Source organism: Protopterus annectens, chromosome 3.part1 (genome assembly GCF_019279795.1).
Source record: "Protopterus annectens isolate FY-2018-M chromosome 3.part1, PAN1.0, whole genome shotgun sequence".
NCBI classification, from domain to species: Eukaryota; Metazoa; Chordata; order Ceratodontiformes; family Protopteridae; genus Protopterus; species Protopterus annectens.
In genome coordinates this window covers 1,832,961,189-1,832,974,841 of record NC_056732.1, presented here as the reverse complement: position 1 = coordinate 1,832,974,841, position 13,653 = coordinate 1,832,961,189, and the positions used below count along the sequence as shown (strand labels likewise).

At 43.4% G+C, this 13,653-nt stretch overlaps 1 protein-coding gene across 2 annotated transcripts in view; it reads right to left on the bottom strand.

Annotated features, from left to right (window-relative positions):
* LOC122798723 (zinc finger protein OZF-like) overlaps window positions 1-13,653 on the bottom strand; it is a 187,074-nt gene that overhangs the window by 66,825 nt on the left and 106,596 nt on the right. For both annotated transcript variants that reach the window (XM_044067820.1, XM_044067821.1), the window contains one exon: window positions 11,845-11,958. In XM_044067820.1, the coding sequence (XP_043923755.1) occupies window positions 11,845-11,958 (114 nt within the window). Of the gene's footprint in view, window positions 1-11,844; window positions 11,959-13,653 lie in introns of those variants that run through there.

Sequence of the window (13,653 nt, the reverse complement as noted above, 5' to 3'; positions counted from 1 at the left end):
AGGAAGAAGAGGAGGAACTTTTTTTGAAATGATCCCCCAAAAGACCTACCCAGTACCCCTGTAAAAAGTACAGCCATTTTTCCCTTAACACATGCATTAACAGGAGCTACACCAACAATTCATTCCTCTTTTCATAAATCCATTCCATCTATTCTTAAAAAAAAAAAAAAGACAGAAAAAAAAAGTTAAACAAGAAGATTGCACTACACTCTCCATCCAGCGTTTCATGGTACCAAACATTCATGGAGTACCACATCAGATCTAGAGGAAGTTTGATATCTATCCTCAAAATGCAACACGTAGATGATATTTTACTGCATGCAATGGAAATTACAGAACACAAGCTGTTTTCTAAGAATGTATCTGAGGTGAAACTGAGACTAGCAGATTAACACTGAATTCCTAAGTATCCTAAACTGCACAAAAATGAAATTCATTGGAATTGTAGAAAATAAACAAAGACCGATTCTGAAATAAATAGAGTAGAAGTAATATGTCTGCCAGTTAGTATAGACGATTGACACCATATGTTGCTAATAAGCTGTTTTCTATGGTCAAGGGTTTGATACCCTCATCTTCCTTTCTCCTTTGGAATGACTGTGAGCAAGTCACTTAGGTACTGTTCATGGTCTGAACCTGAAAAGCCTTACTTTGGATCAGTGCTGTACCCCAGTTACCAAATATAAATACATTAATTACTTCAGAGTTACCAACTATGTTAACTAAAAAACTGAGGTGAACATAAGGGTTTTCTTTTACAAATAGATGTAACTTGTTGCCAGTTGTGTACTTTTTCCTTAAAGGTAGAATGCTTAGTTAATAATGATTTAAATATTGTGAGCATATAAAGAAACGAATGCTGCTTTAATTCAAAGAGGTGTCTTCTTCTTCTTCTTTCGGCTTTTCCTGGTTAGGGGTCACCACAGCGGATCACCTGTCCGCTCATGACTGGCAGAGTTTTACGGTTTTGAGTTGCCAGCCCGGTGCCCAATCTCCCACGGAAGGCACACACGCAAAATCTCACACCTAGGGCCAATTTGGTGTGTCCAGTCCACCTACAGCATGTCTTTGGGATGTAACAGGAAACCAGAGCACTTGGAGGAAACCCACGTGACCACAGGGAGGACATTCAGACTCTGCACAGAAGGCACCCCAGCCGAGAATCGAACCAGAAAACCTCTTGCTGTGAGGCGGCAATGCTATCTGCTGCACCAGGTGTAAATAAAGAAATTTATCCAGCAGCATATCTCCCGAAGGTTTTAGATGAATTACAGAAAGTGAAACGTGTCATCACTCTTAAATGTAGATGTACCATGCCGGGCAGAGAGAAAACAGAACATTCTTAATGTAGATGTACCATGCTGGGCAGAGAGAAAACAGAACATTCTTAATGTAGATGTACCATGCTGGGCAGACAGAAAACAGAACATTCTTAATGTAGATGTACCATGCTGAGCAGAGAGAAAACAGAACATTCTTAATGTAGATGTACCATGCCGGGCAGACAGAAAACAGAACATTCTTAATGTAGATGTACCATGCTGGGCAGACAGAAAACAGAACATTCTTAATGTAGATGTACCATGCCGGGCAGAGAGAAAACAGAACATTCTTATTTTCATTTATTTACTCTTTGTTATCGGGGTTACAGGGTTAGTCCCCATTAGGCCAATATCCTCTCTTCATGGGAGACCAGAGGTAATAGTCACTCTGGTTAGGGGAAATTTGGCCAAGGCACCAGGGAACTGTTTGTTTGACATCCACATATGCTACCACCAGGTCAGGCACATGGGACCTCTGTTTAATGTCTCATCTGAAGGAAGGCACACTCAGGAAGCAGCAACTCCTTACTCTGCAGTTTAGTATCAGTATTAAGTACCTGGTGTACGAAGAGAACCCACAGCCTTCCAATCTTCCAGCACCAAAGACAAGTGTGTTACCTGCCGAGCCGCTGACACTGAATATCCGACTATATTTAATCCTAGTGTTACCTGGACATACCATAGTCATATTAAATACAGCCTTTTCATGTAGATAGGGGGACTAAGTGCACAAAGAATGAAAAATGGATTTTGACTAAACAATGCAGAAACATGTCTGATGAAATATCATCTCAATGAAAGGTAGCTTCACTAATTCAATATAAAGGTGATGTATATGACTGCCATTTATGGACTGATTCATATAGTGAAATGAATCTTACCAAAAGGTGTTTGCATATCTTTTTAGAGTTGTCACGCTATGACACAAAGATTCATTTATCTCATTGTTTACAACATGGACTTTTTTAATTTAAAACAGAGCTATACCTAGGATGGGGCAAAGAAGATGGCTTTCCTAGGTGTAAGCTGTCAGAGGCTGTAACTGTCAGTTTCCTATGGGGTATCAGTGCAGTACAGGTACCGATTTAAGAAGCCTTGGATGGGACACAGAAGATGGCTTCCCTAGGTCTAAGCTGCCTGAGGCTGTAAAGTACAGTTTTGTACCTACCACAAATGTAGATGTTCGAGTGCGCATACAGCTGCAGTCATCACACATGGGTTATCCTGCCATCAGGCGGGTCCTCGGTCGGCCGAATTCCAAAGTCTAGGTACGGCATCGGTTGTCGTCTCTTTTTCCCTGACGTCAGTGCGGCAGGGGTATAAAAGAGGCAGCCGATGCCATTTTCTTCAGTTTTTCTTGCCCCAGATGTCAGGTGCCCCCAGAAAGGAAGGCAATACATGATGTTATGCAAACATACATAAGTAGATAAATCAAAACAGTAGTTGCAAGCAAATACACCATAAAGGAATACCCCAAATAGGTTGTATGTTAAAGGTGTTTGTCATAAGCCCTGTCCTAAGAGGGGATGGAGGGAGGGTAACCTGGACTGCAGCTGTATGCGCACTCGAACATCTACATTTATGGTAGGTACAAAACTGTACTATGTTCATCGTGCATACAGCTGCAGTCATCACACTTGGGCAGAATCCCAAAGCTAAGTAAGGGTGGCTGGTACTAAGCGGAATAAGGAGGGGCTAGAATGCCCTGCAGGACTGCTGTGGCAAAGCCCGCTCTAGATTTTGAGTATAGTAGAAGGTGGTAGTGCTTGGAGAAAGTGTGCACTGAACTCCAAGTAGCTGCTTCCAAAATGTCCTTGGTAGGGACCCCCCTGAGGAAAGCTGCTGAGGTAGCTGTAGTCCTGGTGGAGTGGGATCTGATGTATACAGGCACTGATTTTCCATGAAATGAATAACAAAAGCGTATGCAGTGGGCTATCCATTTTGAAATAGTCTGTTTGGAAATGGCCTTTCCTTGAGCACCTGTAGCATAGGACACAAAGAGCTGCTCAGATTTCCTGAATGACTGTTCTGTCCAAGTAATAACAAAGTTGCCTGTGAATGTCCAAGGAGTGTAGTAGCCTCTCCCCTTTGTTCTGTGGATTTGGGTAAAAGGTAGGTAAATGAACAGTCTGATTCAAAGCCACACTGGATACTACCTTTGGCATGAAGGTAGGGTTGGTTCGTAAGGAAACCCTGTCCTGATGGAAAATGATGAATGGTTGCACAGCCATGAGGGCCTGTAGCTCCGAAACCCTGCATGCTGAGGTAATAGCCAGAAGCAAGGCTGTTTTCCATGACAAGTATTGAAGCTCTGCTGAAGAAGCCGGCTCAAAGGGAGGCAGTGTCAGCTTCTCCAATACAAAGTTGAGGTCCCAAGCTGGAGCTGGTGGTTTCCGTTGGGGTTTTATATTTTTTGCCCCTCTGAGGAACTGCCTTAATAGAGGATGTGAGAATAAGGGAGGATCCGTATTGTATTGTGCTGAAATGGCTGAAGCGTGGATCTTGATGGAAGAGAAGGAAAGGCCACTTTTTAACATCTCAGCTAGGTACTGTAAAATCTGAGGAATATTTATTACCCAAGGATTCTGGCCCTTTGCTTGATTCCAGGAACAAAATCGTTTCCATTTGGCGGAGTAGGTTTTTCTAGTAGAGGGTCTCCTGGCCTCCAAGATGACATCCTGTACCTCCTTGGAGAGGAGAGTCTGTTGGCAAATTAAGATATTTTCCATGCAGCTAGATTTAGAATTCTGAGCTGGCTGTGAAGGGTCTTGTAGTTGTGCTGGGACAACAGAAGAGGAACTGGAGGTAGGATCCATGGTGGTGAGTGTGACAGGCTCTTTAGGAGAGGGTACCAGTGCTGTCGTGGCCAGTCTGGAGCAATGAGAATCATTTGTGGCCTCTCTGCTCTGGTTTTTAATAGGACTTTGGTCAGTAGAGGTAGAGGCGGGAAGGCATAGACTGTCAATGCTGTCCAATTGAAAGAGAGTGCGTCCACTTTCCAGGCCTGTGGATGATAGGTCCTTGAGCAGAATTTTTCCAACTGGTAATTTCTGTGGGTAGCAAATAGATCTATGTCTGGCTGTCCCCATGCTTGAGTTATCTTTGAGAAGACTTGAGGATGCAACTTCCATTCGTGTGGGTCTGTCATATTTCTGCTTAAGTTGTCTGCCAGTGTGTTTTCCTTCCCTGGCAGGAATTGTGCCTGTAGTTGAACTTGTAATTCCAATGCTGTGTTCCACAGGGTCATAGCTTGCCTGCACAGGGGGTATGAATGCGTCCCTCCCTGTTTTGTTTATGTACCACATGACTGTGGTGTTGTCTGTCCTTATTAATAGCTGGCCCGGATGCAGTAGGTCATTGAAGGTCATAAGAGCATTTTACACAGCTAGCATCTCCTTTTGGCTGATGTGTAGGTGCATCTGTTTTTGGGACCATTTTCCCTGGATGCACTGATCTGCCATGTGTGCTCCCCAGGCATAGTCTGAGGCGTCTGTTGTGATGATTTGACTTGCTTGTGGTATACAGAAAGGGAGACCCGTGTTTCTTTGGCATGCTTGAGCCCACCACAAAAATTCCTTTTGAAGGCATGGAATGAGTGGTAAAATTGTTTCCAAGCTGTGGCTGTGTTGAGACCATAGGTTTTTTAGGTACCATTGTAGTTTCCTCATATGCAGCTTTGCAAATGGTATTAGAAGGATGCAAGATGCCATGAACCCCAGAGCCTGCAGGATTTTCCTTGCAGTTAGCCTGGTTAAAGTTGCCATTTTGTTGAAGTATTGAGACAGTTGCCCTTGTTTGTCTGGCGTGAGGTAAGCCATCTGGGCCATTGTATTTAAGCTGGCACCCAGGAAAATTATCTGTTGAGAGGGTATTAGTTTTGATTTCTTTTTGTTCACTGTGTACCCCAGGCAGTTTAACAGTTTTATTACAAACGCCAGATGCTGCAATAGAATGTCCTTGCTGTCCGCCTGGATCAGGCAGTCGTCCATATATGGGTAGATTTGTATTCCTCGTTGTCTGCAGAAAGCAATTACTGATGCCAGGCATTTCGTAAACACTCTGGGTGCAGTAGATAAGCCAAAGGGCAATGCAGAGAATTGATAATGGGTTGAACCTGCAAGAAATCTGAGGTATCTTCTGCAATCTTGTCTGACAGGGACATGCAGGTATGCCTCCTTGAGGTCCAACGTTACCAGCCAAGACTCCTTGCCCAGCATGGGAAGAAGCTGCTGTAATGTGAGCATCTTGAATTTTGGTACCTCTAGATATGTGTTTAGAATAGATAGGTCTAAGATGGGTCTCCAATCTTTGTCCTTCCTTGGTACCAGAAATAGTCTTGAATAAAAACCTTGACCTTGTTCTTTTGCAGGTATCTCTTGAATTGCTTTCATATCCATGAGAGTGAAAATTTGTTTTTGTGCCTCTGCCCATTGATTTTGTGGCAGGTTTGGCATGCCTCTCATTTTTGGAAGGGTGTGAAAGTGGAACCTGTAGCCTCTGTCTATAATATCCAGAATCCATTTGTCCTTTGTAACAATGTGCCAGTTTTTGGAAAATAAGGCCAGTTTTCTGCCCAAAGGTGCTGCCATCATAGCTTTGTTTGGCAGGCATAGGAGAAAGTCATTGCATCTGTTTTCTAAATGACTGTGGTCTATCTTCTCCACCTCTTGGGGCTGGTGCTTGCCACTGCCTAGCTCTGTAAGATCCTTGAGGTTGTCCTCTACCCTTTGTGCGTCTGTATCTACCCCTTTGGGGTCTGTCCATGGCTGGAAAGGACCAATTTTTTGAAGGCCAGTTTCTGCTGAAGCATGGAGGCTGCACCTGCAAGAAATCTTTAACTGTTTGCATAGATTTCGCTTTTTCCTCCATTTTCTTTAGTACCTCCTCAGCTTTTACACCGAACAATACATCTTTTTGTAGTGGTGCATCTAATAACTTTGCTTTGACATGATCTGGTAAGGTTTGCTCTTTGAGCCAAGCGTGTCTACGTATGACAGACCCCGTGACAGCAGCTCCACATGAGGCCTCTAAAGCATCAAAACCACACTGTAAGGTATGTTTCCCCACTTGTTCTGCTCCATGCAACAAATCCTGCAACTCTTTCAAATCTGGTTGTTCTGTTTGTGTCATTTTGCTTTTCAGCTGAGATAGCAAGAACTGCTGGTAGTTTAACATATGAAATTGACAGTTTAATGCCCTCATGGTTAAAGTGGCTTATGTATACACCTTTTTCCCCCACCTTTCTAATGCTCTGGAATCTCTCTCTGAAAGTAAAGGGTTTTTAGCAGTAGAGGCCTTAATCCCCTTGGGACCCTGACAAATAGTTTCTGGGTCAGCAGTAGCGCTTTTATAAAGGAACTGGTGAGAATCAGGAACCCGGTAATATCTGTCTGGTTTAACAGGGGCAGGAGGTAGAGAGTCTGGATTAAGACTGGCTTCTCCATACACATCATCCAAAATATCTAAGACAGGAGGAATAGCCAGGGGTCTATGCTGGGGAAGCAGCAGAAATTCCCTGAGCCTTTTCTTGGAATCTGAGTAATCTTGGCCTTCCCAGTGGAAGTGCTCTCTCAATGTATGTAGGGTTTCCCCAAAAGAGTAGTCCTCTGGGGGGGGAGATCGAGGGAATAGACTCCTCAGCATCAGAGTCTTCAAATGGGGAATAGGCGTAATCCTGGTCCTCAGAAAGGTCTGAGGTAATAGAAGCCTGGTCTGAGGAAGGGAAGTCTTCCTCCAACCTGGGTCTTTTGTCTGAGGGGGGTTGAGAACCCCTGATGAGTGTAATCAAATTCTCAGCCATTTTAAGCATCTGTTTTTTAGGCATGGGGCCTTGAGAGGGGGTCTGAGGACCCTGTTTTTTAATTTTCATTGGAGCTTTAGATTTAGTGAACGATTTAATAGAGAAGGAGGTAGGCCTAAAAATGCCTTCAGAAATGGCAGGCCTTGCTAAACTTTCCGTTTCTCCGCCAATAGTGGCGTCGGTATCTGCAGTGGGAATGGAGACCGAGGAACCTGCGACCTCGGGTACTGTAGTCGCCGGTAAAATAATTTCATCGGTAGTCAGGGGCTGCGTAGACGCCTCGCTGAGAACCGGAGAACCAGTAGTCGGCCTTAGCGTGATCTCAGTACTCGGTGCAGGCCTCGGATGTCGGTCCTTATCCTTGCGTTTTTTGCCTGAAACTGGCGTTGGTATATCCGACGACATGATATAATTAATTTTTTTGCCAAAATAATGAAGGGCGAACTCCGCCCGGCGCTTAACAGTGCGCTTGTTAAACCTAGCACAAAAACGGCAGGCCGAGACGTCGTGGTCTGGCCCTAAGCAAGGTATACAGTAAGAGTGAAAATCCTTATGCGGTATTTGCTTCCCACAAGCAATGCAATTATTAACTTTGTCTGACATCGGTCTGAGGCAAGAAAAGTTTCCCCAATGGGGTACTTAGCTTTAAAGAAGACTTCGGCTGAAATACTTTTCGTAAATCTCAGAAGCTGGCCAACCGGCACTTGCGAACTGCTTCTGCTTCGGGTACCATGCAGCAAGAAAGACTGAAGAAAATGGCGTCGGCTGCCTCTTTTATACCCCTGCCGCACTGACGTCAGAGAAGAAGCGACGACAACCGACGCCGGACCTAGACTTTGGAATTCGGCCGACCGAGGACCCGCCTGACGGCAGGATAACCCAAGTGTGATGACTGCAGCTGTATGCACGATGAACATCTGTCAGTTGCCCATGGGGTGTCAGTGCAGCACAGGTACTGATTTAAGAAGCCACAGGTAAACCTGCTGCACCTTAAAAGAATGCGAAGACATTGGTTACACCTGTATTCAGTATCTCAGCCCCTTCACTTTGGGAAGACCCTTTTGAAAGGAAAACAAATGACCTAGCAATAGAAATGCATTTAAATATGCAGAGAAGATAAAAATGTCTTTGTCAATGATCTGCAGACAAAAAGCAAAATTAAAGGCACCGAACAGGACAACAGAAAAGTATCCACTCTGATGCTTTTCTAGTTCACTCTTTAGTTACGTATGTGTCAACCAAATGGGGTCATAACTGCATCACATCTGATCGACCACCTGTCCCTACGTGATCAGGGAAGTGCATATTTTGTTATTATTACATAAGACACTTTAACTGATTTGTTAAGTTTGCATATAGTTTACTGTGTCTAGTGTTTTGAGGATATCCAGAACACTGGTGTAGTCATCATGAGGGAAGGTATTACTGTTGTTGATCTTGGTGTTAAATCATGCCTGGTTGTGTCATAAGTTATTTTTTGATTGGCTACTTGCCTTGTTCTGTTTGCTTCACATTATTCTCTTTCACACACCAATGAGCTCTGTTTGGTTGGGCTACTTGAAGTTATACAACTGAGCTAATGCTTCAACTCATGTGGACTTAAATTCATTATATTTGACTTGACACCAGTCCCTACAAGGTCAGAAAAGTGTGCATTTCACTGGCATTTTCAGCTAAGACACTGATTTGTTAATTTTGGTAACAGCTTACTATGCACAGTGTTTTAGGACCATTCAGAACACTGTTGTAGAAGTTACCTTTCAAGATAAGGTAATACATTATGCTCTTCTAGGTGTTCAATCACTGCTAGCCTCATAATAAGCTGTTATCTGATTGGCTGCTTGATTTTTTTCTATTTGCTTTATATTCCTTTGTTTTGTGTAACATATAGTGTTCACTTGACTGAACAGTGGGGCGAAGTACACTCTACAGACACAAGGCAGTGGAACTGAACTGTGAATATACCTTTCTCCTCCCTACAATATCCCCCCACTCATTACCTAAAATCTTAACTTGGGACTACACAGCTGTTCAACGATTACCATAGTACTGCTAAGGGGTAACATGCTGCATCAACATCTAGTACCACAGTACTGCTAAGGGGTAACGTGCTGCCCAACCAGTATCACAATACTGCTAAGGGGTAATGTGCTGCATCAACAACCAGTACCACAGTGCTGCTATGGGGTAACATGCTGCATCAACAACCAGTACCACAGTACTGCTAAGGGATAATGTGCTGCATCAACACCCAGTACCACAGTGCTGCTGAGGGGTACTGTGCTGCATCAACAGCCAGTACCACAGTGCTGCTAAGGGGTAACATGCTGCATCAACACCCAGTACAACAGTGCTGCTAAAGGGTAACGTTCTGCATCAACAACCAGTACCACAGTACTGCGAAGGGGTAATGTGCTGCATCAACAACCAGTACCACAGTGTTGCTAAGGGGTAACGTGCTACATCAACACCCAGTACAACAGTGCTGCTAAACGGTAACGTGCTGCATCAGCAACCAGTACCATAGTACTGCTAAGGGGTAACGTGCTGCATCAACAACCAGTACCACAGTGCTGATATGGGGTAACATGCTGCATCAACAACCAGTACCACAGTACTGCTAAGGGATAACATGCTGCATCAACAATCAGTACCACAGTGCTGCTATGGGGTAACATGCTGCATCAACATCCAGTACCACAGTACTGCTAACAGGTAACATGCTGCCCAACCAGTATCACAGTACTGCTCAGGGGTAACGTGCTGCAACAACAACCAGTACCACAGTGCTGCTATGGGGTAACGTGCTGCATCAACAACCAGTACTACAGTGCTGCTAAGGGGTAACGTGCTGCAACAACAACCAGTACCACAGTGCTGCTATGGGGTAACGTGCTGCATCAACAACCAGTACCACAGTGCTGCTAAGGGGTAACGTGCTGCAACAACAACCAGTACCACAGTACTGCTAAGGGGTAACGTGCTGCATCAACAACCAGTACCACAGTACTGCTAAGGGATAACATGCTGCATCAACACCCAGTACCACAGTGCTGCTGTGGGGTACTGTGCTGCATCAACAACCAGTACAATAGTGCTGTTAAAGGGTAATGTGCTGCAACAACCAGTACCACAGTGCCGCTAAGGGATAACGTGCTGCATCAAGAACCAGTACCACAGTGCTGCTAAGGGGTAACGTGCTGCATTAACAACCAGTACCACAGTGCTGCTGAGGGGTAATGTGCTGCATAAACACCCAGTACCACAGTGCTGCTGAGGGATAACATGCTGCTAAGGTGTAACGTACTGCATTAATACCCACTACCACAGTACTGCTAAGGGGTAACATGCTGCATCAACAACCAGTACCACAGTGCCACTAAGGGGTAATGTGCTGCATCAACAACCAGTACCACAGTGCTGCTAAGGGGTAACCTGCTGCATCAAAAAACAGTACTATAGTGCTGCTAAGGTGTAACGTGCTGCATCAACAACCTGTACCACAGTGCTGCTAAGGGGTAATGTGCTGCATTAACAACCAGTACCACGTACTGCTAAGGGGTAACATGCTGCATCAACAACCAGTGCCAAAGTGCTACTAAGGGGTAAAGTGCTGCATCAACACCCGGTACCACAGTGCTGCTAAGGAGTAACACATTCTGCATCAAAAACCAGTACCGCAGTGCTAAGGGCTAATGTGCTGCATCAACAACCAGTACCACAGTACTGCTAAGGGGTAACTTGCTGCATCAACACCCAGTGCCACAGAACAGCTAAGGGGTAACATGTTGCATCAACACCCAGTGCCACAGTACTGCTAAGGGGTAACGTGCTGCAAAAACAACCTGTACCAGAGTACTGCTAAGGGGTAATGTGCTGCATCAACAGTCAGTACTATAGTGCTGCTAAGGGGTAGTGTGCTGCATCAACAACCAGTACCACGGTACTGCTAAAGGGTAACATGCTGCCTTAAGCAGCCTTCATCACTTAGCTAAGTACCCCTTCAGGGTGTGAAGTCATACCCTCCCCTTCTCTTAAGATAGTAACTCATTCCACATTCACAAACTACAGAATACAGTAGGACTTTGCTACTGCTAGTAAAAAATGTTTGGCATTGCTTCAGTTGATATCTTACTGATCCCACTATGACCCCTCATGCCTGGGACCACAGTGGCCATCACATGGGTTACCACTGCAACATGAGATAAACCTTCTTCTATGCCAGGAATTTTTGTTAGGCACTGCGTGAGACTGCTGGATATCATGTGTGTCAGCATACATAACACCAATTAGGTCTGGCACCCCGTATATCAAACACGATGACCATCGATCATGTGATTATAATATTACTACTTCCATCGCTGGGGGAGTACTAAATCACAGGCAGAAACCCCACCCTCCCCACAGTCCTAAAACATACAGTAGTACACAAAGCAAATGATAAGAGCCACTTCTTTTTACCCCAACTTTCCTGGCCTCTCCAGTGCCCAAGCTACTAATCAATCGTGGAAGGTCTGGTTCACGGTCAGTGTTACATCCCTATATGCCACAGATCCATAGGCCAGTGCTACATCCCTGTATGCCATAGAGCCATAGTGCTGTCAGACATTCAGAGGGCTGATGTACCCTTTCCCTAGTGGACACAATCCATTCTAAAACTCACCCTGATTTATTAAACTTACTCAAGTGTGAGAACAATGAAACACTTTGTCATGTATTTACCAACAATAATGTTACGACGTTTTTTCTTCACCAATCTTCCTTCAGTGTCATCAGCTAAAACTGTTTCATCTTTCCTGACAAACATCCAAAGCTGCTCCATTGGGATGTGACATCCTATAAATAAAATGGGAAGAAATCATAGTTAAAAAACTGCATTCTTTCATGTAATCAAGAGCATATCAATACCTAATTGTTCTAATTTATTGATCAGTGTTTTGTGTATGACCCTTTTAAATTTTGAAGATAAATTTATATAAATAGCATCACAGATTATTCAAACACAGCTGATGAAAAATGATCCAAATACACCAAAAAGAGCTACAATTTATCAAGAGCCATGGATAATGACTGGCCAGCTCTGCAGACAAATGATAACTTTCCAAATTCTTATCTTGTATTACTCCTGTACTTTCTTCTGATGACACTACTGCCACACAATCTCTCTCCGTCTTTTTTTTTTTTTTTTTTTACATACATACAAATATTTCTAACTTGCCAATATACCAAAGCAGTTGTTCCCATAGTAAGTGTCCGGCCTATTCTTAAACATATCTAAACTAGTGCTGGCTTTAATGTAGTTTGGTAGTCTACTCCATGCAACAGCTACTCACTCACAGAAACAATCAGTACAGTTCTCATTCCTACAGAATCTTCAACATAGACTGTCTGATGATTCCTACCACTTTTTGATAACCCCAAACATTCCCAGAGGAAACCATCTCTAAATGCCCTATATATACCTGCATAAGGTCTCCTCTTAAATAAGACACTGTACAAGTTCAGATAGTTTAGTCTTTCATAATAACTTAAATGTTAACATCCGTGGATGCCCTCGGTATATTTCCACTATACTCTTTCCAGTTTTCTCATGCTTGTTTTCTTAGAAGGTTTCCATATTGTTTTTCCATACTCAAGTTTGGGTCTAATGCAACTAACAAACAATAATTTCATTTCTGCTTTCCAAGATTTTATAAATCTTTTTATAATTATCATTAATCAACTGGTTGATATGATTAGAAAATCTAAAACTGGTTCTACCTTTTTACCCAGGTCCTCAAATAAATCTACAGTTTCAAATCACTGTGTGCTGTATTAAATATTCACCTTTCAAGGTACATCTCATATGCTTAATTTTTGATGCATTTATCAGCATATTATTCTCCTGTGCCTAAATGGTCAATTTAGTCAAGTTCTTTTGCAGACATGATCTAATTTTAACACAATCATTTTACCCAGTTTCAAGTCATCTGCATGCAAACATCTGAAAGATAAAATCTAAACAAGTAAGGGCCTAGAACAGAACCCCGTGGAACACCCTGACTACAACAAAGAATTTCATGGGCCTAGAACAGAATGCAGTGGGACACACCCTGACTACAACAAAGAATTGCACCTGTCCAATATCTGTATGATACTTGCCATGACATATTTGTAAGCCAAGCGGCTATCCATTTTATCAAGAGTACATCAATACCTAGTTGTACTAATTTATTGATCAGTGTTTTTGTATGACCCTGTCAAATGCTGAAGTTAAAACTATATAAATTACATCACAGCACAATTTTTCATTCTTAGCTGTTACTATATTGTTACAGAACATCATGTTACAGGTAGCAATACATCTATTTTCAATTGTCCCGTTCGATTCTCAGCTAGAGCGTCTTCTGTGTGGAGACATGCGTGAATGGGTGTACCTTCGTTGAAGGTTGTGCATCAGGGCCGGCAACTCGGCATGTAAAAATCTACTGCCAATCATTAACGGAACGGAGTTCCGCTGTGGCGACCCCTAAAGCCGAAAGACACAACAAC